This window comes from Falco punctatus (assembly GCF_963210335.1).
Source record: "Falco punctatus genome assembly, chromosome: 1".
In the NCBI taxonomy this organism is placed as follows: Eukaryota; Metazoa; Chordata; class Aves; order Falconiformes; family Falconidae; genus Falco; species Falco punctatus.
The window spans coordinates 68,895,186-68,921,011 of record NC_137580.1 but is presented as its reverse complement, the minus strand read 5'-3'; the positions used below and the strand labels follow the sequence as shown (position 1 = coordinate 68,921,011).

Here is a 25,826-nt window from a genome sequence, read left to right as displayed (position 1 = left end):
CCCAATATCCACTTATGAAGGGCAAATGCTTGAAAAGGGATTGCAAGAAACAGGGTGAAATCCTTCCCTAGTGTATTCTCCCAGCCTCTTAATCAACAGGTCAGGAAAGGCCAGAGTCGAATACTGTTTCTCAGCCATTGTGGTTAATAGTCAGTCAGAGATAGAGCTCTTCCACAAAGCTGCCTAATCCTTCTTTATGAGTATTTTTATAAACTGTTGGCCTTTTCTGGTGACAAATTCCAAATTTTAAGGGTGCACTTTCAGCAAAAGGTGGGATGTTCTATTTTGGTTGCCTCTTCTTCCAAACTGAAGAGTTTCAGTCAACATGACTAACATCATCTTATTCTGACTCTGTTTTGTGTCCATTCTAATCCTGTGTATCTTTTTTTTTGCATGATAAAGCACCTGTGCTGTGTCCAAAATGTACGACATGGATTAATTCTCTGATGACATAACTTGTTTCCTTCCTTACAATTGACAATATCCTGAGTGGCTTTCTGGCTGCTGTTATGCATTTGTAATTATGTCTTATCTGTCAATGAATTCACCGTTGAATACAGTTGAAACTGTCGCTCTCCAGAGCCTCACGTGTACCTTTCCCTAGTGCATCTCTCTGACATTGGGTATCAAAAGGTCTTTCTCATTCTTTACGCAGCCAGGCAAAACTGATCACTGTGAATGATTTTGTAGGTTCAGGAAGCCTGTTTAACTTCACTGCTCCTCTCCATTTCCAGGCCACTGTTATAAGTCAGCTGGGTATCGTGGGCCTCAACACTGTTGTAAAAACCCTCCGCTAACAGGGGAACCAGATGATTTGTCCAGTTTCATTTCTGATCCCTTACTCGGTCACTCTGCCAGACATCTTGGATTTTTAGTCAAAAACTTCTCAAAAGCTTCAGTATATTATGCTGACCTTAGACCAAAGAAAGGCCATATATATATGTGTGTGTCAGCACGTTGTAATTCCACCTTTTGTTTGTTTTAAAAAAAAAATCACAGCTAAGATAAAAGGAGCTAAAAGGTGTCTTTCTTCCTCCATATTCCTTTCCCCCATCATACTTTTCTAAGAGGGTCTCAAAACCACCGCTGTGGCAAGAGAATACCTCTGTGGAGACAGCATCTGAAGATTCAGGATAAAATCTTCCAGTCATCACACAAGGAAGAACAAAGACTTCCTCTTTCAGCATGGTCCACAAGGTCTTATTTTCCATGGTTTCTGTTCAAAAAAAGCCTTCTAAAACAACAAAATCCATAACCCACCACCATCACTAAAACCCCCCTACAGAACAACTGATCATTTTGCCTGTGATGTACACAGACTGTTCACAACCTTCTCATTGATCCCCTTTCTCTTCCCACAATTGTGTCAGTTTTGGAGATCTCTTATAACAGAAGAAAAATGAAATAAAGTTAGATGCTGCATTGTTCCTTTGGCCAAACTAAAAACTACTCATGATATAAGGTCCTCAACTAAGGCATACGATAACCGTATCTTTCAGAGTAAATCCTCATTAGCCTAACACTGAGCTTGTATCGTGTAAACTGCCATGTCCCAGACGATGCTGTAATAAAAAGCAAAGTGTCAAATTCACAATGCAAGCTAATACGTTACTGTAAGCAAGTGAATAGATCTTTGGTATCATTTTCATTTTACAAAACACACTTTAATCCCTGCACTTCAGTGGTTATTAAAGCCTCTTACCATGCCAGTGTTTAGTTCTAAAGTTTAAAAATGTGGAAAAGGAAATCTAGAAGTTTGTCTTCTAAAATAAAAACTCCCAAATTTCCATTTAATTTCAGAGCCATACTGTCAGTCTTATATTATCACAACTGGTTTTCCTGAATTAAAGGTACTATTTCCAAGTAGCATTCCTGAAGACAGATTCTTTTATTTTCTTAGCCCTTTTTTTCCCCCACATAATTTTCAGAATTATGGACCCAACATGCTAGCAAAGCTAACCTAGGATTTTGAGGGGGAAGAAATTAGGGTCGGGATTTTTAACACATCTCCTGAAAAGTAGTACTTACCTGAATCAAATTTATTTCTGGCTTCTTGGCAACAGAGAGATGCCAGTTCCTGTTCCTGTTGGTGCTTTCAATACTTTCAGCTTCTTATTGCAAAATAATTTCCACGTTTCTAGTGCACAGTCACCTTATGCCTTTTGTGGAAGCCTGCTTTCACTCACCTACAGCCCTTGCATCCAGTTTAGGAACAGGTTTGCTGCATTGATCTGTCGACAGTTTTAAAGTTCATCTTTAAGAAACAAGAATTAAAAAGACTTTGACACCACTAGCTAGAAAAGTTGAGAACAAAGAGAACTTTGCATCTCCAATTCATATAAGAGTGATTACTTGTGGGAAAACTACTTTGGGACGGGGAATTAGAGAAAACTAGGACCTAAGAGAAGCATAGTATTACAGAAGCTTTTTAGGGTAAAATACAGCTATCACTTTCAGGTGTCACATGAAGAATCCATGAAGAGATGTCCACTGCTGAGCCAATCCTTGTGGTGAAATGACTTTCCTCAGATATAATAATCTCACTGTAATACCAACGCACACCTCCATCCCAAAGTTACCTGCCTCCAAGGTACTACTACACTGGACACGTGATACTGATCAGTAACAACAATATGTATGACTAGAGTCACTCACACTCCATCTAAGTGTGAAGGAAATGGACTACTCCTGGACTGAAATAAGTCCAAAGGGGGCGAACTGTTGTCTGAACTCCCAAGTTACCCAATTCTGTTTCAGTGTTCACTAAGTTAGGTCATGCTGACCCACTCTCTAAGCTGTTGTGAATGAAAGGACTTCTAATCAAGGGAGTCAGCCTTGGGAAGGATGAGAAACAAAGAACGGATAGTGAAAAGAACACCATTACCTAAGTTATGTAGAAAGAAGCCTTCAAGTGAGGAAAGTTCTGGCTATAAGAGAAGACAGGCTGATAAGGTGTTGCAATCCACTGATATCAACAGAAAATCAGTTGAAAACAGGACAAAAATAATTGTGGTAGTGAGAGATCATGACCTCCAACTCAAATAGCTCCCCCTCCAAAAAGGGTAAAGCCCCGCTTGAGGAGCATGCATAGTTAATAAAGAACTTCAGTTGTGCTATCTGAGGATGTGTACTAATTTGCATTAGAAGCGAGAAACTTGTAACCAATCCTGTGTATGATAAAGGAATATGCAATGTACTATGAAGTATAAAAACTGAACAGGTGAGGGAAGAAGTTAGGGAAGACTCCATCTTAACTTCTGGGATCAGTCGACAGGCTGAACCTGTCTTCTCCCCTACAGGGTCACCTGCTGGGTAAGAACTTTATCTTATACATGCTAAAGAACTCATGCTACCTGTTATTAGTGATTATAGTTTGGTTATATATCACTTCAAGTTTTGGGGTTTTTTTGCAGACAGCCCCCTACCACTGGCAATCACAAACCTTAATTTGTCAGTCTTAAATTAACAAAGACCGTTATTGTTAGTGTTAGTCCTTCATGGGTGCTAGCAGTTGCTGGCAGCAGGTAATATATTCAAGCAAAGTGGAAAGATCCGCTGAGGGGTCCCCTTTATGCTGTTGGCCTGTTTTCCTGGAACAAGTCAGTCCAACTGCCCTCCGATCCAGCAGGACTGTTCAGTGAAGGGTCCCTATAATGGGATGCTGACAGACTGGTTGGGCACAAGGGTCTCTGCTTTCCTGGACCACCGATAGACAGGTCAAACAGTAGGGGTCATGAAAAATCTCCCCCCCCCCCCCCCCCCCCCCCGACACCTTCATGTGACATTATTCTAGAAAGTTTTCATATGAAAATTCAAATTGCATTGTTTCTTTTTAAGGCATGGGCATCTAAAATGGAAAAGCACTATTATTTGCAGATTAAGTGATCTGTAGTCGTAAGACATGGTATTGTCAAAAGCCCACCTTTCTGGTAAATGTAATTGTTTCAGAAATCGTTGCATTTGCTGTGTTCATAGAAACAGAATGTTAAGTTCTCCACAGAGGAGTAGGCCTTCTCCACTTCCGCATGATATGATACAGTTTGGATTGACTCAACAGCAGCTCTTACAGTGACTTCCAATCTTTATTTCCAATCCAGACGAAAAAACGCTTTCTCAAAAGGAAGGTCGGTCACAAGACACAGCAATGATTCTTTGGAATATTAGAGAACACACTTTTTCACAGGGTACGGTTTCAGCTTGTTACTTTCAATGTTCACAGTAAACTACTTTTTGAAAAGTAATCTATTTAAGTGCAGCTTAGAGCTGTCAAGTGCCAGTTAATTTTGTTCTACAGAAATATTTGTAAGATACCAAATGCCAGCTGAGTTACTCTTCTTGTGTTCAGACTTGCTCAACTAGTTGTGCACTACAACAATGCTGAAAGAAGTTTCTTAAAAAGCTTGAAGCTTCCAGTTCATTCCAATTGAAGCTCTGTATCAAAGAATAAATGCAAAGCTCCTGTGCTCTAGATCTGCAGGATAAGACACTGATCATCAGGATAGCTTGTACAGTGACGATGCCATAATGCCCTTTGGGTTCAGGATATCCCGGTTGTACAGTAACACTTTCCTATTCAAACAGATTGTCCTGAGTGTTTACAGTCACTTAAATTTGTGGAGAAGGAACAGTGAGGAGACCAGTTGGCTTGATCTTGTTGATCCCTCCATCTAAGATGCAGACCCTCGGGTACTTGTATTTCACTAGATGAGCTGCAAACTGAAACAGACACATTGTTAGCACACTGCATATTATAGCCCTTAAATCGAAATTACTTTGTGTTAAGTAAGGCATGTTAAACAAAAGAAAAAAAATATAGGACAAAGTTTGTTCTTTGAACCAACTAGTCTAACACAGGAACCCAGGCTTGTCTCTCAAAACAGCTACAATGAATTTGATGGACATGAAAGTGTCACACTGATAACCCTGAACTTCATTTATCTCTTTTTAGGCAGGATTTTACCTCATTCTAACAGGATTATTTAATCTCAGAGCACTCACTGAAACCCCTCTCAAAGCACGAAACAACAGATATTTTTCTCTGCATTAATTAATTCCCAGCTGTTTTCTGTAGGTTCCCAAGTGTACAAGAATCACAGTTTGATGCTATAGTCATTTGCTTACCTGTCAAACTTGTCTGACATGACTTTCACAGATGTCGGATAAGAATTTGTGGTCTAGTAGGTGTACTCCCCCCTCCCAGTCTGCCCACAGGCAGGTTACATAGTGCAAGCACACACACCCCTACACAACCCACCACAAACACCCACCCACAGTCCTCGAAAGCCTCTCTCCTCAATTAATTCATTCCATAAACCAAACACAGCAGTTGCAGTTTCCATGTAGCAACTTAATGAAAAGTTGCTACACTGACAAACTATGTTTTGTATATAAAAGCAATAAACAAATCAAAATAGCAAAAATTATGTTATCAAATACCAAAATCCAAACCCAAAGGAACACTATTTTGTGTATCACATATGAAACTTCCCTTTTAAATACCGATCACGATACATTCAAAAGCAAGCCATCAAAATGGATTAATCAGAGAGAAACTACAATAGTTTTTCTTTATTTCCAATAGCTGTGAGAAAGACTGCCGTGTCACCAGTCTTTGAGATTGTTGCTTTATACTCGATTGACAAATCGGTACCATTTCTAAAATCCCCGAGTGCTTCCAAATGGGCTATGTAAAACATTTGTAATTCCTTTTTTGACTCTTTAAAACTATTTCTGATACTATTGCAGAACCCTGTGCAAGCACGATGTCCAGATAACTAGCTTTGCATGAACAACTAAATTACCAACTCAAGAACAGCAGTAGACACCCCATCCAAACTTAGTACATGGGATTTCTTTTTACATTTACATTCCCTCTAATTACCTGTGATAGTATAACAGATATTAAGGCAGAACAAGATGTACTACATGATTACTTTATCAAGTACAAGTACAAGTACTGAAATAATCTCTTTAACATGCAAGAGTTCATATCAGCAAAGTTTTAAACTCCTTCCATAGCCAGAACTTCTGCTTCACACTGAAGGGATTTTATATATGCAAGGAATTTATTTCTGTCCACTCATGTGTCAAACACAGCTACTGCATTCCTCTCTCTGTGCTTCAGGATGGATGTAACCAGGGAGTGAGCAACTAGTACATGATCAGTAACCACTGCAAACTTCTTGAGGCAGGGTAAGAGGTCAACGTGGATCATTCAGGACATTTTGGCTGTTATGTTTCTTTCACGTACTTGCTTTTTAAGGAAGACCAAAAGAAAGTTCAGTCATCTCTTCCCCCATTAGCTTGGGTCAGTCAGTACAGGATTCAAAGGATCAAACTAAAAAATCCCCACAACCAACCAAACCAGCTCATAGTAAAGTTAGACCATATATGTATGCCAGTTTTCATGAGAAAAGTAAATGCCATGATTTGAGAGAGGCTCTCTGATACAGGTGGTGTAATATGCACAGAGACATCACCAGGAGAGTCCAATTTCCTCTTGCTATAATCACAGTCCATAAAGACGTGGTGTATAGTAAAATAGAGACAAAGATATTTCTCTGTCAAAAATAGCACTCAACTGTGCATACCACGAACTACAAAAATAGTATATATTCCTAGTGAAATACTCCCACCAGACAGCTTTACTTCATATGTTGCTCTCCACCTATGACTAATGGGTAGCACTCTGTCTTGGACACCGATGCTGCTTGTAGCTGGCAGAAATAAAAAACAGCAACAAGCATTCAGATGGGCAGGAAGCAGCACGTTACTTGCTGAGTACAATGTCCCATGTGTCAGCAGAAAGGTTCCACTCTCCATCTACTGATAATTTTACACTTCTGATAATAAACTGTAAACTCTGCTCCAAGTTTTTGGGTGCCCTAGCCATAATATAACTACCATTCCATGTAATCTGAAAAGAAAATATGCAAACAAATGCTTTGTATTTAGGATTTGAGCATTAAGGCCTGTATCCTACTGTATTATAGAATGGCTTCAGTAACCAAGGTATGGCTGGAAATAAATTTTCTTCACTGCATATGACATGAGGTACCTTTGTAAACTTATGGTGAGGAATCTCTTGCTTCTTGCAGGGTCCCTGCAAAGCAAGCACTGCAGAATCTGTGGCTGCTAGCAAGTGTCAGGAAGAAAGCACAAGATGATTTTTTTTTTTTTTATGTTGACCTAGAACTGTCTGCAGTTGTCTACATAGCTTCAGTGAGAAAGACTGCAGACAGTTCAAATATTAGATCTGAACATCCTGGACAGGGAAAATCCAGTGAGCAGGGAGTGTACAACTATTGATACCTCACTACTGTAGGAATTAGAGCTGCAAGTCAGGGACACAGAGGCATACATATTGCCACAAGCTGAGAGCTGCCATCAAACTCCAAATATCAGCTTCCAAGACCTTTGCACATACATCTGTCTCCACACAGTAAAGAAGAAAGACGTCAAGGCTTAACTCATAGGGTAATAGGATTTGGTATGATTAAAGGCATTCCTAGTTTCACCTCCTGTCTTCTCACATTGTGTCACTGAACGTAAAAACATAACTTTTGGTAAAGATTTAGAAGTAGTCTCTTACTAGCTTTGCAGTCTTCCTAATTAAAGCTTTGACTTTCTCTAGTTCTGTTCCTCAGTATATCTGTGCCTTCTACTCCCAGAGTCATCCATCCATCACAAACTAGAATGGGAACTTGCTCACCATGTTTCTGCAGACACGGCTTAGTATCTTTCCCTGCCAAAATACACTGTATGAAGCTAGTATTTTCAAAACACATGAAAGTGTTATTTTTGGCATGTGCACTGATGGAGGGGCATGAGATAGAAGGATATTTGAAATAGTTACATATATTTCCTCCCCAGTGTAACCTTCATTTCTGTTCAAATACCAGTAACTTAAATTCAAGAAATTAAGACAGATCAAAAAAGAAATGTTTCCTAAAAAGTTCAATAAATCAATGATACAAAAAGAGCAAAATTTCATGCTTCAAAAAAAGCCCAAGGTGCTCTTCTGAATTAATGCCGCAGACTTTCTACAGCAGAAACTGCCACCTTGGATTTCACACATGGGCTCTATTTCCTTTATAAATGCTATCATAAAGTGTCAACTAGAAGTTTAGTAATGAGCACATGAATAAGTAATGTGTAGTCCAATAAATACCTGAATTTACTGAGGTGCTCTTAAGACAGAAAATAACATGGCAAGGAGATAAGCAAATGGGTTATGTCATCCTTAGTAACCTGTAAATCACCTACATTTTAAAGAGGTTTATTAAAACATATAAAAGTAGTGTGCAATTAAATTTCCATTATACAGGTTGATTTTAAATAGAAATGAACCTCTGTCATTTATAAGGTGATTATACTTTTTCAAATTTATCAAATGTTTGTGTTGATATTACTTCTGAGATATATCTGTTTTCCCACACCACCAATGGATCACAATCCTCCCGTAATGCTTCTGTTTTCATTTAGACAACATTACCTGCAGGAAACAGTTACACTTATCTGAGGTAGAGGATTAAAGGGATGCTACAAGACTAAGTTTCTTCCTTTCTGCTGCAAGTGGCCTTTCCTCAAAATGCACTTCCCAAGTTCAGTTACTGTGTTTTTACTGGCCACACCTAGCACTTAAATTGCATTTCCTCTTGCTACTTTCACAGCAAATATTACCTATGAAAGTATCAATACATGAGCAACTTGTTTAATGACTATGTGACAGCTTTGGTGAACATTTTGGAAATACTGTTCTTCTATTAAGTAATGCATCAATCGATTCCAGACAAAACACCCTTCCTGGTGAGGATAACTGAGCCAGAAAACTGTAATTTGCATTTGAAAGCAGTCAGCTAAGACTCATGCAGATACAAGTCAGGCTCTCAAAGACAGACAAGATCACAATAAATACATCACAAAATCTAGGCAAATATTAAACATTTTACCCTGTATTGGTTCTCAATACAGACAGCAAAACAGGACTGCTCCTTTAAGTACCATCAAGAACCTTAATAATCTGCACATCACAGCATTTATCAAAATGTTTCTACTACGCTGTTCCAAGCAGTAAAATCACAGCTTTCAAGAGTGCTGAATGAATTACACCAGGGATGCCACATTTTTAGACTGTGTACAGCAAAGAGTCTAGTAACACAATAGCTTGAGCAGCATTGCTCCCAGCACCCTTTGGGCTAGCCATCAGGTTGCTATGTACACATTATTCACTTTCACAGACATTCTTGTGACAGGTTGTAATTAAAGGGCAAGTTGGAAGGGAAGGAGGAATAACATACTGTACCAGAATACCAAAAGACTGCTATGACAAATCTTACCAAGGTGTAAATGTTCATATCATACTCTGGAACAGCCAGAAAAAAAGGAGATACTTTAGAAGCTGGAGGAGAAATATCAACCAATTTTTGTAGTATACATCCATTGCCACAAAATTATTATTAGTTTTTCATTTGTAAACACACGCTACACAAACCTTTCAGGAGCTGCAGTCTGTTTTGCAGTATGATTTCAGTCAAGAGTTCACCACTCTGAAAGCACACCATAGCCAGGCTGATCAGTCTAGAGCTATTTAAACAACACTTTCCATATGCCACAAAGACCCAGCACACAAGATTACTTTTAGTCAGCTGCTTCTTACATTAAAGGGTTCTAGGAACATGAAATGACATTTTAACACTAAGGGACAAATAGGCACCTAAAGCCCCCATATCAAAACAGTGCCTAGTTAATGCTTACAGTATTAGCATCAACTGAATGGAGGTATAAAACACAAAAAGCACAACCTTGTGCAAACACATAGTATGAAAAAAAAATATTAAAAAAAAAGCATAGAACTTATTGTGCTAACAAGATCAAGGAAAAAAGTCCTTACACACAGACTTGGCCAAAAAGGAGCACTTTCAATCAGTACAAAAATACAGCAGTAACTTAAAGGACTTACATGCAAAGATTGCAAAATAAGCCTACACAATCAGGTATTTAATAGCTGGTTTCAGAATAAATTTTACTGAGAATTAGAGTAAGAGTAAACACTCAAATTTCTCCAAGTAATAAACTTTAAAATAAAGTTTTAAACACCTGCACTATTAGTTTTGCACTTAGAAAGTATATATTAAAAAAACACCCAGCTAAGAGAGAGCATTTGAAAATGAAAACTCAATTGCAGAGATATAGCTGTTCTAACACAGCTAATTTGTACTAACCAAAATACATTCCATGCACCCAATACAGTTGGATGGATTATAAAATTAAAATGCAGAAAGCAACCCTATTCTATTTTTTTATTCAACAGAAAATGAAAAAGCTGTTAGTGAACAGAAACAAACAAAAAAAGAGCTGCGTAACATTTGGCTTGAATATAAAAAAGAAAGCATGAGTCTTTCTGAAAGATTCTACCACTCTTCAAGTCTAAAGATTGACCTAGATGTTGAAAAATGTTCAAAGAAATACCTGACAGTGAAAAACTTTTCATTGTCATTTGCAGTACTTTTTACTAACACTACCCAAACTGCCAGTTTGGTAACGTTTCTTCTTGAACTCCAGGACAAAAGCCTTTGGACCTCCTACACAATGGACACATTCCCTCCTGAAGCAGTCAGCCAGCCAGTCCTCTTCAGAAGCTGATTCAGATACAGTTTAGAAAAAAGCAAAACAACATTGCTAAAAGGCAAGCAGTACTGATACTGGAACTGCCAAATTCACCAACATCATTCTAGCTGGCAGTATCTTTACACAAGTCTCTTGCACTTTTAACACACGTTTATTAGTTCATTACCATCTCTATTTCAGTTCTCACCACTATCAGATTCTCTGTGATATATATACACACACACACACACCAGGAAATATAAAAATAATATAAAATGTAAAAGAGCTGAAAAACAGCCCCAGAAAGTGATAATTCTATGTTATAATGCAGCGGCCCTGAGTGATATGCAACCAACCTAATCCATACAAGCTCAGGCAAGGACAAGGGTACTCTTTCCGAGGTGCAGCCCACAAAGCCAGTATAACCACAGCCAAGGCTGACATGCCTGAAGGAAACTCTAGAGCCTGACAGCACCACTCCAGGATTCAGGTTCACCGTTTCCCATCTTCCCTGTCCTTACAGATCTCCCAGGTGATCAAAAAGAGCAGAGATCCTACTTGCAGGATCTCTCAGAAGTCAGGCATATTTTGATAGGTGAAGCTGAGGGCTCCGCAATTCCTCATCTCAGAAACATCCAAACCTCTGTGTAGTAAGGCACACAGATGGGCCAAACAACGTCTACATCAAACCACCAACTAAAATTTCCAATGACTCTAACTATCAGGTTTCAGTAAAAATTAGAAAAGGTAACCTATTTGGAGATGTAGAAATAGCTTGCTTTCCTTTGCACCTACTTCAGATGAGGAAAAGGAACACTCAAATTCTGCTCCTGAGCCTCCGTCTTTTGTTTCCCCCCTTTCCTCTTTCATACCTAGCTGGAAAGGGGAAATATTTAGGTCATAACTGGAAAGGGGTAAATATTTAGGTCATCTCTGCTGTACCTGAGGCATTCAGTGTAAACTAACCAAAGCCACTGACAGGTGCAGAATTACAACAGCGTAACACAACTCCTGGCTGGCAGCTCAAGTGTCTTTCTCATGCCATGTGAAGAGCAATGTACTGGCAACAGCAGCTGAGCTACTTTCTGTTGATGAAGGAAAACATACATACATGTTACAATAATAAATAAAGTAATATAGACTTTACAGAATAACGAAGAGTTGACCATGTCTTGGGTAGAGTTACAATCAGTAGGATTGTTGCTGACTGACTAAGCCTTTCAATCGCTTCAAAATACAAGGTTGATCTCTTCCTCTTTAAGGGCAATGAAGAAGTGGCTGATGATTCCAGCAGGCTCCGAGTCTGAATGTGGAAGGGAGGGTGATGCCTTAACAAAACAAACACAAAACCCGCCCATTCTGGGAATCATAAGGAGCCCCTCCATCCTTACAAAGAGAAAGCATCCTCAGTTTTCATTCTACTTGTTCAATCACTTTCCTGCAGAGAATATTTACACAGAAATACAGAATCTAAAAAGATTTATAAGTGGAAACATCTCAAGAAGTTTATTGCCTAACTTCTATTTAATTTCACTCCAGAGGTTTCAATTAGGCCCTTCTAACTAAACATTATCTGCCTTTAGAAGCACGAATGCAGCTGCCCTTTATAATTCTACGCAACACCTAATCTTAAGATCACCCTATGAAATTTCATGGGTATCCATGTTTTTAAGACAGGTTTATAGAAAGAAACCAGCTTCAGGATGCAGGGGCTTGCTTCTCTGGCAAGGCCCTTTTAAAAGGCCTGAGGAGGACGACAACAGAATCACACAAATTCAGTGGTAACTGGACACAAATTCAGTGGTAACCTATGTGTCTCAGTCTTCATATAAGAAAAGCATTTTTGACAGTGGGCTGAGAGAGAGAAAATGTTAATTTCATATAGCTTTTGTTTTTTCCAGGCTAAGAATATGTTATACAAAAAGAATCTTGAACTTGACCCTCTCCCTCTTGCCTTGAAAAGGGTCAGAAAGATCTCATAGAGAAATCGGGACTGCTTGTTTTTGCTTTGGAGATAATTCATATATTTTATCTATTAGCTACTGTGATGCAATAAGAATTATTACTTTGCTTCAGTAACTTGTAGAAATTGTCTAGACAATGTATTTATAGCAGCATAACTTATCCAGGAAAAAAATAATCAGCGTAACAATTAGAAGTTACCATTTAGAATTTACTTTCCTGCTATAAAGACAGATGTTTTTATAAGCTTTGACTTACAGCTTATCTTTTTTCAAGGTAAGAAATAAATGAGTTGCTAATTATTAAACAGATTAAAGTGTCCTGTATACTTTAATCTGTTAAAGCATTTAACTGACAATAAAACACATGTATTAAACCACTGGGGAAACACATATGTATTAAACAACCACATCACACAAGTGGAAGTGTGTCACTGTCAAAATTGAGGTACTGGAGCATGTTAATATCAGGTAAGGTATTTCTCCTGTTCTAATTTCAGTCAACACTGCAGTAATACAGACAAAAAAATTGGAAACAGAAACAGGTAATGTCTTAGCACGTCAAAGCTGAGGGAAGGATATGAAGTAATGTCACCCTTCCAAAAAACAGACCCAAACCAGTCCTCACCCTACATATGCATAACTATGATCCACCTTTGCACTTGCTGTATCTCAGACTTTGAAAGTGACAAAAATCAGGAGACATACTATTTGCAATGCAAAAATAAAAAAAAACCAAAAAAGAAAAACAAAAAAGAAGCTACAGTTAGGCACTCGTTGCATATTTAACTATTGTACTCCCAACTGTAATGATCCCTTGCCCATACTGGAATTTGCAAGGTATATATCTATCAATGGATGTGGGAAAGGAGAAATTAATTCATTTAAAAGATGCTGCACTTAACATATTTAAAAGTTAAAAATCAAAACAGAATCTGATTGATTAGCTCCAGCATAATGACTTTTATGTAGAGGTTTCTTGCTGTTTCAAAGACAAACAAGTATCTGCTCTGTAAACAAGTGCCCAGAATCCCTCAGGAGAAGAAAGGCTGGCGCAAAGTGGGAACCAGTCTGCAGAGAAGTGTGAGCCAAGCACCACCACACCATGTCCAGTGCAAGCGCCTCTTTACAATACCTTTATGCTGTGAATGGCACATTCAGTAAGGCTCTTGTACACCAGCCAATCTATTCATTTAACTTTTAGCATGAGCAAATTAAATGGCTTAACAAGCAGGATAACCCTGTTTTAATTCTGTCCTAAGACTAGAGCCAGAGCTCTGCTGAAGCCTGCTGCACAGCTAGCTTCCTTTGCCTCCTGCTGCAACAGTGCTGTGGCAAAGTTTTCAGTTTTCCCTCTCACCTATCGAGTTCTAGACAGCATTTTCTTGCCAATTTAAATGTTTTATCATCTGGCACCAAATCAAATACAAAAGATAAAAAAAAAGTGTGAAAAGGGGAAAAAGGCTTTTTCTACATGTCTGTTCAGTACCTTCAACTTTGCCTTTTTTTTAAAAAAAATTTAATTTATTTAAATGATGCCAAGTAGGCTACTAATACAAAATGCAGTTGAAAGAGTCAATCTTCTAATTACAAACAGCACCATAAATAATCAGGTTTTCACACTTACCCCAACTTTCTCAGTCTTGTAGAAATTTAAACCGAACATCTAACAGTACTAATCTCTGTATTTTTAACAGAGTAAATATTAGTAAACACTTCTGAAAAATCTCCTTTATGGTGGATGCTACGGTTTGTGGGTCATTCCTTTCCAGTTGGAAATACATAACTCTGTTTAGAAAAAAATATATTTTAAGCTGAACTTCTTATAACATTTCTTTGGATAAAACTGGTTTTGTTTCCACACATTCACTTTTGCAACTTTTCAAATGATTGGATTACCTAGTAAAATTCAAAAAGTAACAGCTCTTGTTCTTCTCAAGCCTTAAACTACATAGTTTTGGACTAGTTAAGTTAATTAATACTGGCAGACAGTTCTATGTAGCCACACAGAGTAAAACTGAATTGGCCTTAAAAAAATAATCCACAAAACAAAGGAATTTTATCACCACAGTCAAATTTAGGTTGGTTTTTTATGTACTTTAAGGTGTGACAGAGGTGGTGAGTCCCTACTAGCATTTAGGCTCCAGTTTAATTTGTGGTCAGACTGGTCAATCCAGTATTTTGCTACTATTTAAAACTCTACACTCTTTAGTTAGACTACCAAGAACTCTAAAAGCAAATAAAGAGACAAAGCACCATTTCTCTTTTAGGGAAACCTATAATATTGACAATTCCAGGTAAACCAGGTCAACATTGTCTCAGTTGCATAAAGTCTGCGCTTAGAGGATAAGGCAGCACCTTCTCACATGACTGAAGTACTTGCACTTACTAAGCACACTGCAAGTTTTCTTTAGCTGCACTGCAAAGCAAACATTCAATTTTCACTTAACAAAATGTTTAAAAAAATAATCTCAGTTTGCAGAAGTGTCACTACATGACAGGAGAAAATTGTATCTTCTTAGCTATGGTGTAACACAGAATTTGCACTGTAAACCTCTGCCCTTTCTTTCCTTCAGACACTTGTTTCTTTGTTCTGTTTTAGACAGAATACTTACAGTGCTCCTTTGTTTCAGATAAAACATTTCTGCCTGTTCCTGGAAAACAGCTCCCAGAAAATGACTTGGAAGTATGTGGGATATCTCCCATAAAGACACTCATTAGTGAATATCAAAGCACTTTTTTTCCTGTTCCTATTCCTCAGGAGGTTAGTGAATGGTTAGGCTCTTACTGGGATAAATTGGGATGTTTGGTGTTTTAAAATGTAATTGTTAAAAGCAGCTGCGTAACCCACCATCAAATGTGTAAAGCACCATTTAAATCACCTCCATTTGGCTCTTAGCATTTAATGCATTTTGCATTTACTCCTTTGAGGGGGAGAATATACACATTCAGCATTTAGTCAGTTATTGTGATTATTCAAGTTGATTGATTTCATGTTGAAATACTTCTCATGAACTTACCCGGATCTTACGCACAAAGCTAGATATTCACTGACTGAAACTATCTGAGATATGCTATACAGTCTCCTTTATGCCACCTCTGTTACTACTTAAGACACGATACATATCACAAGTTGATTTTCTAAATGATGAAACACAAGTTAATGAAAGGGATTTCTCACACTACTTACAACTCCCTAGATGTATAAAAAACTGCAACATGTCATGCTGATGCTTCTGCTGTCCATGACAAAGACCTTTTAATGGTTCATAGACCTCCTTGTCATATCAGGATTATAGTTCATGCCCCTGGAGTAAAACAGGCTTAAGAAACTGTGGTGAACTAACAGTATACCATACTTAAGGGTAGGTCTTGAAAAAAAACCCAACAAAATCCAACCAAAAGAACCCTCAAAAACCACCCCCCAAAGATTACTTTCCTTCACCTGAGAGAAGAACAGCAAAAGAATTATACTGCTGGTCCACGACATCAATTATTTAGTTATAAAAAGGAACAGGCGAGTCTGAATATTCTGTCTAGTGAAGAATCAAACAGAAGTTAACAGTAGGAATATTTCTGCACTTCACTGAGCACAACTGCATGAGCTAAGTTATTCTAAAAACCCCTAATTAATAGATTGGTTTTTATTACTTAGAATATGAATTATATCTTATTTCCTTTGGACTTCATAACACATCTGTCCCCACTCCACTTACCTTGTGTGCACTTAACACCACAGAAATTAAATGCCAGTCAGTTTTGAAAACCAGGTATTACTGATGCACATTAGAAGTGCTGATGTCACTTCTATGACATGCCAAAAAAGATTTTAAACCTGAAAAAGGTAATGTTAAATAATTTCATTTCAAAACTTCAACTGTCTCAGATGCTGATTACTTGAAGAGAAATATGTCTTTGTCTAGAAGCAGAAAAGAACAACAACAAAATCACCCTAAATCCTGTCATCATACCCAAAGTTGCTAATCTGAATTATCTAGACTAGCGTTTATTTACTACTGTCTGTATTCATGCCATTGCTGTATTTCTAAAAATAAACATATATGTTATAGCAATATACTTACGGCAGCTGTGTTCTTCACTGCATTTCCGACAATCACCACAACTCTTCCTCTAAAGCTCTGGAGCATGGCAGTTGCTGGGCACTGGACAAGATCCCCTTCTGCAGTAAATGCTGACGCAAATGGAACATTGATGCTGCCAGAAATGTGGCCACGGTTAAAGCTTAGGAAGATCAGTTAAGGACATTTGAAAGGCAGAGACATCTGTGGTAGCCTGTAGGATGAACCTGCTGTAGGATGAACCTGCTCTTCACCCCGGCTGTCACGATACAACAGTGTTGGTCTTTTGTGCTAGTATATTTTGACAAGCCTCATTTACTATTTAGTCATATAGAGAAAATAACTTCTGACACTACACAGAAAAAAAAAAGGACAGAAGAGTTGTTTCATAAAGGACATAGCACACCACTACAGAAACTGACCTGCTAAATGAAACGCTTAGTGCTAAAGAACCAGTATCCACATACATACAATATACGTATTTCTGTGGATTTTACTGCAAATCAACTCTGACAACAGGAGCCAAATACCAATAAGCAGCTGGAGCACCTCTTCCAGAAGAGTTTTATGTAAAAGGAATGAAGCACTTACAATGAGAACCAAAATTAAACAGGGATTATTGGGAAATTTCCTTAAACCTTCTGCCAACCCCCATAAGCCCCCTACACTTTGATCCAAACTGAAATTCTAATGTACATGCGCTCAGATTCCCAAACAATGAGTATCATACATATTATCTGGAGTCCCACTAACAGTGAGCCTATATTGGGTCTTGAAAAGCAAGCAACAGGTGAGTGCCAGCAACTCTGATATATAGTTAGTTGTGCTTCACTTTCATAGGATGATCATTCCATGGAGATTTTATGAACAAATATTGAATGTGAGTCTCTTCAATAAAATTAAGTTGGACCACTAGTACCTAGCTTCTCATGAATTTGAAAATGCACCATGACCTACACAAACTTCTGAATTACTTTCATAGACTGTACACACATGCCTGGAACACTCCCCTTCCCCAACAATAAACAAGAATACCATTGAAGAGACGGGAGACAGCAAAGTTCTGCAAAAATAGACACAATATAAAATAACCAGATTAGTCACTCTTTATTACTGTACTTGCAGAAAGCTAGTTTAATTTATAATTAAATCCCAGGCTCTTTTTCAATATAGGAGCTGCCTTAAATAAAGGTAAGATTTAATTGACTTAGGTTAATACTAGCATTCATTTCTCGTGATTTATGTAACAGTTTCAGCTTTATGATCATCATTGTTAACTGTGGGAAAAATGTGGCTATATATAAACATTTGAATGAACAAAATATGATCATGTACCATTCATTTGTGTTGTCAGTTTGCTTCTATTTTGAAGGCGAAAATTATGACACCCCTCCTTCACTAATTTGTGTCAACCTCCTTTTCCCCAGGGGAAACCACATCACTCATTATTACTAACGAGGGTAAAAGTTCTGAAACTATCACAAGACTGAAAATTACTTTGGACAGATTTAGTTGCTCACACTTATGCCATTAAGAATGCTTAAATGCTCAGAGAAAGTTGACTTAATCTCTTAACAAAGACATACATTTGATATCAATAGTACCAAACCAGATAGATCCAAAATGTATTTGCTGTCATTCACATTGTCCCTAATCTTAAGTGACCATCTTAAGCATTCCAGTACTAAAGACAATTAATGAAAAAGCCAAAGTTTTGTGCTACAGACTGAGAGACTGTAAGTATGCAGCTTAGCTATATATGTGTGTGTATATATATAAAGCCAAATAACTTTGCTAACAGGTATGGAAGGCTGCCATGTTTCTGCTAACATGCTTAATGAAATGAGCCTTAGATGAATTGCTGGCCAGAGACACTGCTTTGAGTATATTACCTTTTTATTAGTCTCCTGTTGCAAAGTTGTCTATTGGGAAAAGGGCTAGCAGCTCTCAGCCTTGCAACGTGAGCTTCATTACAAAACAAAACCTTAGCTTTCAACTGCATCCTAGTATGAAATATGAAGCATGTTTGATACATGTTGAAAATCCTCTCATGCTTTTTTCAAATCACACTGAAAACAAAGTGAGAGTGAAGTTTAGCATGACAGGCATCGATGATGAGGAAAAACTACTGACAAAAACGATCACATTTTTGAAATGCCTCATAGTGGTCTGTCACATTTTAAAACATACCACAGTAACATACAGATTGTCTGATCCCATTGCACAGTTTGTTGAAAGTTTGTGGCAAACACAAAAACTTTCCTTACTGCAAGAACGAACAGGACACTGAACACAGTATTCCTATGGCTTCCCATGTACATTCAGAACTGCTGACAGCTTAATAGTTTTCTATACACCGTATTTTCTTTCTTCTACAACTGACATACAAGCCAGCCCACTCAAGGGGTAATTTTACTACCTACCAGTCTTTTTAATAAAGACATTTCCAACCTACTAACACCAGATAGGTATTAGGATTTAAGTCCACTCTTACTTAAAGGACAGGACATTTTAGTCTCCCACAAACTCCAACCAGACCAAAACAACAGCAGCAGCCATCACAGTACACTGTTCAAGCTATGGAAATTCTCTCTCTGGCATACCTCCTCATTCAAGAGCTACAAATGGAAAACCTGATTAAAGTTTTGTAATGTGAAAGGCAGCGCCATAAAACTTCACAACAGTCAAATGATTTTAAAATAACTGAAATTTTGAATCCACTCTGCTAGAGTAGAACAGGATTTATACAACAGTAGAGTAGAACCTATCATCAAGCTATAAGGAAAGCTATGGAAACATTTAAGCAAACACCTTGCCTTTGATCCTGATTACAATATTAATAAATCCACTATTATACACAGATGATAGCCTTTCAGTGCAATGATTGTAGTCTCAGCATTTTATATTACTTGCTGTCCTTCTGAATTCTTCTTGATTTCTAGGAAGTAGCTTAAATAACAACAGAAGGATGCATGTAGACACAGAAACATTTAACTCAGTAGTATCAAGGCCTTCTAAGCAGTAACAATAATGTTTTATAGTTTTTAATTCCAGGGACATCACTTTTAATCTGAAGTCTAAGAAGTATTATCTCTTGATGAAGAATTTATCTCCCAGAAAATAGGCTGCACTTTTACCATCTTCTGAATAACGATGACCACATTTTCAACAATTTAGATCCAGGAGTAAAGCAGCTGCTGGAGTCCAGAAAATAAAGAGTCAAACATCTCAGACACATGAATCTCTACTTAATTGGAATCCTTAATTGATGCATGAAATTAATACATGCAAGTAAAAGAAAAATTACTTTTTTGTGTTTCTTTGACCATTCTGTTTTATCTACACAGCAGATCACATCACAGGCTCAAGTCTGGCATACAATAAAATTATAATTCCTTGAAAATAACAGTATTAATTTAGAACAGTCCAATTATACTACTCTGTTTACTATGTAAATAATAAATTTACCTCTACATAGTAACAATAATATTAATTTTTCTATTTCACCACACTTTGTCATAAATATTGCTAAATATTTAATAGAGAAAAATGTTAGTAGCAGTATTTTTCTGCATATACAAATAAATATCTTTAAAGTGGTATTTTAACAAACTAGGTGGAAAAAAATGAGGTTGAAACATTATTTATTTTTTTACTATGTATTTTAGCCCAAATACTGGCATCTGCCATTTCACCATTCACTTCACTGCCTATAATTCACACATTTCTAATACAAATGCACTATGTTAGCCACATTTGTTAAGACAGTGGAGGATCTTTTCTAATGATAAAGATGTTGGGAGCCTGTTGAATCTTTGTCATTGGAGTTCTTGAAGAACAAGCCAGAGATAGGCAAAAGGAATGATCTTCCTTTCTCAAAGAAAGAGGTGGACTAAACCTCATGAGTCTTTTGTTATTTTTCTATTGAGTATTGTTTTCCCATTAAGAATTATAGCTTGTGACACAGTAAGCTGCTAAGAGTACATCTACAACAGAAACAACTACCTACATCACCTTTATTATTATGAAAGGAGCAATACTTCAGAAAAAATGATACAAACCAACAGCAAGTATTTTCCAAAATACTTGGCATAACGTTAGAAGTTACCTCTAATAAAACTCTTGTAATTATTCTCACTTTTAGATGGATGTTAATGAAGATGTGTGTTTCTGGCAAAGCACACTTGTATGGACTCCCCCTTCTAAAACCTAACAAATCCAGCCCCATAACCACACTGTTCAGAAAAACAGTAAAAAAACCAATAATACTCCACAGGCAAAGAACTACATATTTGATAAAGAACAAATGGGTAAGGTATAGACAGTGAAACAACCTTGATAAAAATACAGCTTCAAGACATGTTTAAGACTTCTCTGATTGTAAGCTAACTAAAGAATGTAAGTTAGGGCAGCTATATGGCTACATTACCTGTCAGTAGCAAAAAGGTACTCAATGAGCATTGATTTTCCACTGAGGGATTGGCAAAACACATGAGCTATCAAGTCTTCTCTATGTCCCTTCCACTTATTTGGAAAGCCTCACACCATTTCAAAATACTGGTCATATTAAATGGGGAAGGTCTGCTGACAACACCTGTCACAAAAAGAGGTAGTATTAAAGCACTTATGCTACTGGTACAAAGTGGTTTCACTAGACCCACAGCTTAAAATGGGAAGGTAAAAATACATCCGTCTGTCCTCCTCTCTGCAAACCAGACCTCTCCATGACAAAAATCCTTCCACTGTGCCTCTACCACATCCCTTTCCACTAGTTACCATTCTAATATCTTACTGGCTGCACACCATGAGGAAGTAATGGACGCAAGCATGGCTTGGCAAGGCTGGCACTCAGATTTGAAGGATACTCTTCACTGTTACGAATGTCTACCACCAGCAGCTTTGGCTTGCTAGACTTTGTTTTCTTCACAGGTGTTTTGGAATGACTAGGTCCTGTCAACTCACACAAATCAATCAGATCTTCTGCTGAAATGCGGGGTGATACCTCTGCCTTCAGGTCATCCAACTTGATGGAATCCCTAGACTTTAAAAGAAAAAAAATAATATTAGAGGTGACAATTACAGACATGGTGTTCTTTGAAACCTCTACTTAGTTGACAACCTCGAAGCCTAACAACCCAGTTAGACAGAAACAGATCTTTTCCTTGTAACTCTGAACTAGTCTGAGTTAAACTAGCCACACAGAGAAGCTCCAGTGTACTACCAAATGCCTGTCTGCCCTATTTTCTGTTGAAGTTGTTAAAAAATACAATTGTTTGATCATCTGTGTGAACTATTTTAGTTTGCAATTTCTTAATTAATTTTAATGAATTATTCACTGTGGTGAGGGGGTCATAAAACTCACAGAAAGTTTCTCAGCATCAGCAATTAAGTAAATGAGCTAGAAAGCACTCTCTGAAAGGCCTTGTGCTAGGAGGAGGAAAAAAGGGTAGCCATTGGAAACCTGACACAGAACATGCAGGGATGCCTCTGCAAGATACAGAGCTATCTAAACACCAGGCATTACCCCAGCCCAAAGACTAGGCATAAATCAGGACACCAGAAATGTAAGAAATAGCCCTGTATTATAACCCAGAAAATCTGTTCCTTTGTTTTGTGGAAGAATTGGGGGACACAACAGATAATGACAATGCCACACACCTGGTAGTACTCAAGCAACTAGTCTTGATAATACTTAAACTGTTTTTCATAAAAGAGCCTTCACTGTGAATTATCTCAGAATTATCTCTAAGTGCTAGCTTTTCTTCATTTCACATTCTTAAAAGCCCATGCATATCTAAGTTAAGGAAAAAAAAACCACCAACAAACTTCCTTATTTTTGTGAATAACAGAGAATGCAAAAATCCTGTATTTTCATTAATTACCAACACATACAAATCTCTGAATTGCAGCAGAAAAAGTAAAATATGGTCACCATAAGACATTGTGAAGTGTTTGAAGGCATGTCTCCACCTTCCTTCAGAGGTTTTACACTGCTGAAACTTTTAAATGCCATTACAATTATACTTTCACCCAAAAGAATTAGCTTGACTCACTCAAAAAAAAAAGCATAAGGGAAACCTTCAGCTCATTCATTAGGGTAAAACTCTGATTCTTTATAAGTGATAGGCAAGAAGATCTGCAGTATGCCCTAGGCTTTTCTCCCTGAGAACACTGGGTTTGCAAAACCAATGTGAAGATCTGAAAGCTGAATGACTGCTAGTCACCTTTGCTATTATTACATATGCAAACACGAGACCTTTTTCTTTAATGGTCTAAGCTACCCTGGTGGAACTTCCAGAACCATACTTACACTAAAAGGTCCTCATATCACTTCAATTAAATGTTGAAAGTACTTTTTTTTAAAAAAACTTTCATACACTATGTAATTAAAAATACATTAGCATGCACAGTAAAGTTAAGGAGCTAGTAAGTTATGCTTATTTATAGCCTTCTGCAGCAAAACCTTTTTTTTTCCTATTGGTGTCTTTGCCATCACAGGTAGATTTTTAAAGCAGCTTGTTTTCATTATACTTTAATTCAGCAGATACAGAATTAACAGATTGGTTACATATGCAAAAAACCCCAAAACATTATGGAACTCAACTTACTGCAAGAGTTATGACGTCAAAGATACATATGTACATCAAAGATAGAGCTTAGTCATCTTAAAACAGAACTGGCTTGTCTTGTGCAACCACTGTGCCCTGTTCAGCAGGAGGTCAAATAGAGGCAAAAGTTGTTTATAACTAAGTCCACAGCTGTTTCTAGTGAGTTATTCTGGCTTGTCAGGAGACAGGAACAAACAGAATAACTAGGATTGGTTACAGGGAGCATCTTGTGAAAGATCTTCAGACTGTTTAGATACCTTATCCTTGAGGAAGAAGGCCTACATTACTGAAAAAGCCAACCATTTCATCATGAAGATTTGCTTGTGCGCACTGCAGTTGTTCAGAACGAGCACAGGCATAGAGATGGACTACATAAAGTGAAAAATAAAAAGAGCAGATAAACAGAACAAACAGAATGAGTCTATACAGTGCAGTCAAAATATAGGTCTTTTCTAAGAGCATCACAGTAGCAAATTTTCTGCTTTGAAAAAATATTCCATTTCTATCACCTTTTAGACTGCAGTGACCACACCAATTCAAGACACTATGTGCTTATAATCCATGAAACAGATTAAAGAGAACAGGAGTAACACACTGAAGGAAATGGAGGCATTACTAATTCGTATTAACCCAACTGACTATTGTTAGCTCTAGCTTTTGTTTTGGCTTCTAAACATAATAGTTTGTCATTTAAACTGAGGACTATTCAAAGTTTAGAGAACATGCTAGAAAGAATAGAGAGGCATACACATCTTTTCCTGAGTTATATCCCTGAAAAAAAAAGACTACTTCGGCAGTCCTTCTGCAGTTAGAAATACCTCTGCTGTAAAGCTGGTTATCAAAAAGCACTCAAAATTAAAAAGAAAGCCAATAATTTTAATTCATGGAATATATTAGTCCACCAAACTGCCTTTTCCATTGTATATGATAATATTCAAAACAAAAGAATTTACAAATTGCTAGTCTTAGCATGTAATTTCCTCCCAAGTTCAGAATAATAGAGGTTGTGATGCTTTATAATCAGAAAAATGCTTGATTTTATGGATAACGTATTATTTGTTTAAACATAATAGATAATACTCAAGGGAGACCCGTTTCCATAAAAATAACAGTATGACAGAGGACACAGCCAACTCCCAGTTGCTGTCTAAAGTCACTTTGCAGCTGAGTAGCTGAATTTCCCCAAGGAGTCCAAGGAAATGAATTGCATCAAAGGGGAGGAGGAGGAACAAAGTAGTCAAACTCTTCTCACAAACTTCTGACTTGCCAAACAAATCTAGCAGTCCATGTCTAGGGGCTTCACAGCAGACACAAACTTGCAATATCCAAGAAAGGTAGTAATGTAGGTAAAGTAGTGATTACCTAATTACACATTTGGTTGAGACAGCTTAATTTGCCTGGTGACTAAAGCTGGCAGACATCACTACACCCTCCTGCCGACAGCTTCTCCCTCAGGAGAATGTTTGTGGAGCAGCACCGAGGGAAGGGAAGCAAGTCCGCTGCAAAAACAGTTCAATCCTTGAAGCAGGGTCAGAGGATTACAGGGAATAATAAATACTCAGGTAGCAAAGTCAGGCATTATAAAAATGCAGACTATGCCAGTGAAGCTGGCTGAGATGACCTGAATTAAGTCTTCTGGAGAAACATTTACATTATGATGGAGTCTAGTTACACAACCACTTCCTACTTTTATTTATAAAATTCTTGCCTAATTCAGCAGATGAGATGAATGCCTCAGGAAACAGTAAAAGTTTAAGAGGAAAGCATGAAGTCTACAGCAGAAAACAAACCAGTGAAAACTCACCTATACTAATGTAAAAGCAGTTTCTCCTTAGCCAAAAACATAAAAGCCACAAGAAGTGCTGCACAGGTAGATCCTATTTGTCATGTCAATAGTTTTTAATAACCAGGACAAGGATTATTTTTTTCCCCCCTCCTTTAACTGGGCTGAAAATAAGGAGAAACAGATTCAGCTGTGAATTTGAGAACCATCTTTGTTTTGCTTTGACCTAGTATGTCCAGATCTGCCTAAATGGTGTATGTTCAGTGATACAAAGCTGCAGCCTAAAGCTCCTTGACAGACTTGCAGAAAATAGAATTAATGAATAAATTATTTTAACAACTGTTTTATGAGACTAATTTCTTTCCTTGAAATTGCAAAGTGAAATAAGTGCATGCGCTTATAAGATCATCTTTCCTAACTACATTTAAAAATTTGACTTTATATTCTGTATCTGGCAACAACTATATTTCATGTCAGAGATTTTCTCACAGGAATTTTCTAATGAACTTTCATGCAGCACAAGCTGAACACAGCTAACACCATGCTGTCAATCCTTCTCCCCAGTCCTGCTCACACCTCCTTATCATACCACCATCCTGCTAGACATACTTGTAGTTTGGCATTGGACTTGAGTTCAGACAGCTCTTGAGATGGTCATGGCCCCTGGGCACCCAAATCTTGCAACTTCTTTTGAAACTAACACCTTTCCTACTCCTCTCTGCAACAGTGTTCCAGATGTTTTCTACTACCTCACTGAGTACTCTCTTTGCCTCAGCCCGGCCAAGTA

At 37.6% G+C, this 25,826-nt stretch overlaps 1 protein-coding gene across 2 annotated transcripts in view; it reads right to left on the bottom strand.

Annotated features, from left to right (window-relative positions):
• Positions 1-4,063: 4,063 nt before the first annotated feature.
• The window catches only part of TBCK (TBC1 domain containing kinase), a 117,810-nt gene continuing 96,047 nt past the window's right edge, over positions 4,064-25,826 (bottom strand). For both annotated transcript variants that reach the window (XM_080374031.1, XM_080374032.1), the window contains exons 24-26: positions 21,514-21,689; positions 16,652-16,811; positions 4,064-4,716 (exon numbers count right to left, since the gene is read on the bottom strand). In XM_080374031.1, the coding sequence (XP_080230157.1) occupies positions 4,606-4,716; positions 16,652-16,811; positions 21,514-21,689 (447 nt within the window). In that variant the 3' untranslated portion in view covers positions 4,064-4,605. The remainder of the gene's footprint in view (positions 4,717-16,651; positions 16,812-21,513; positions 21,690-25,826) is intronic.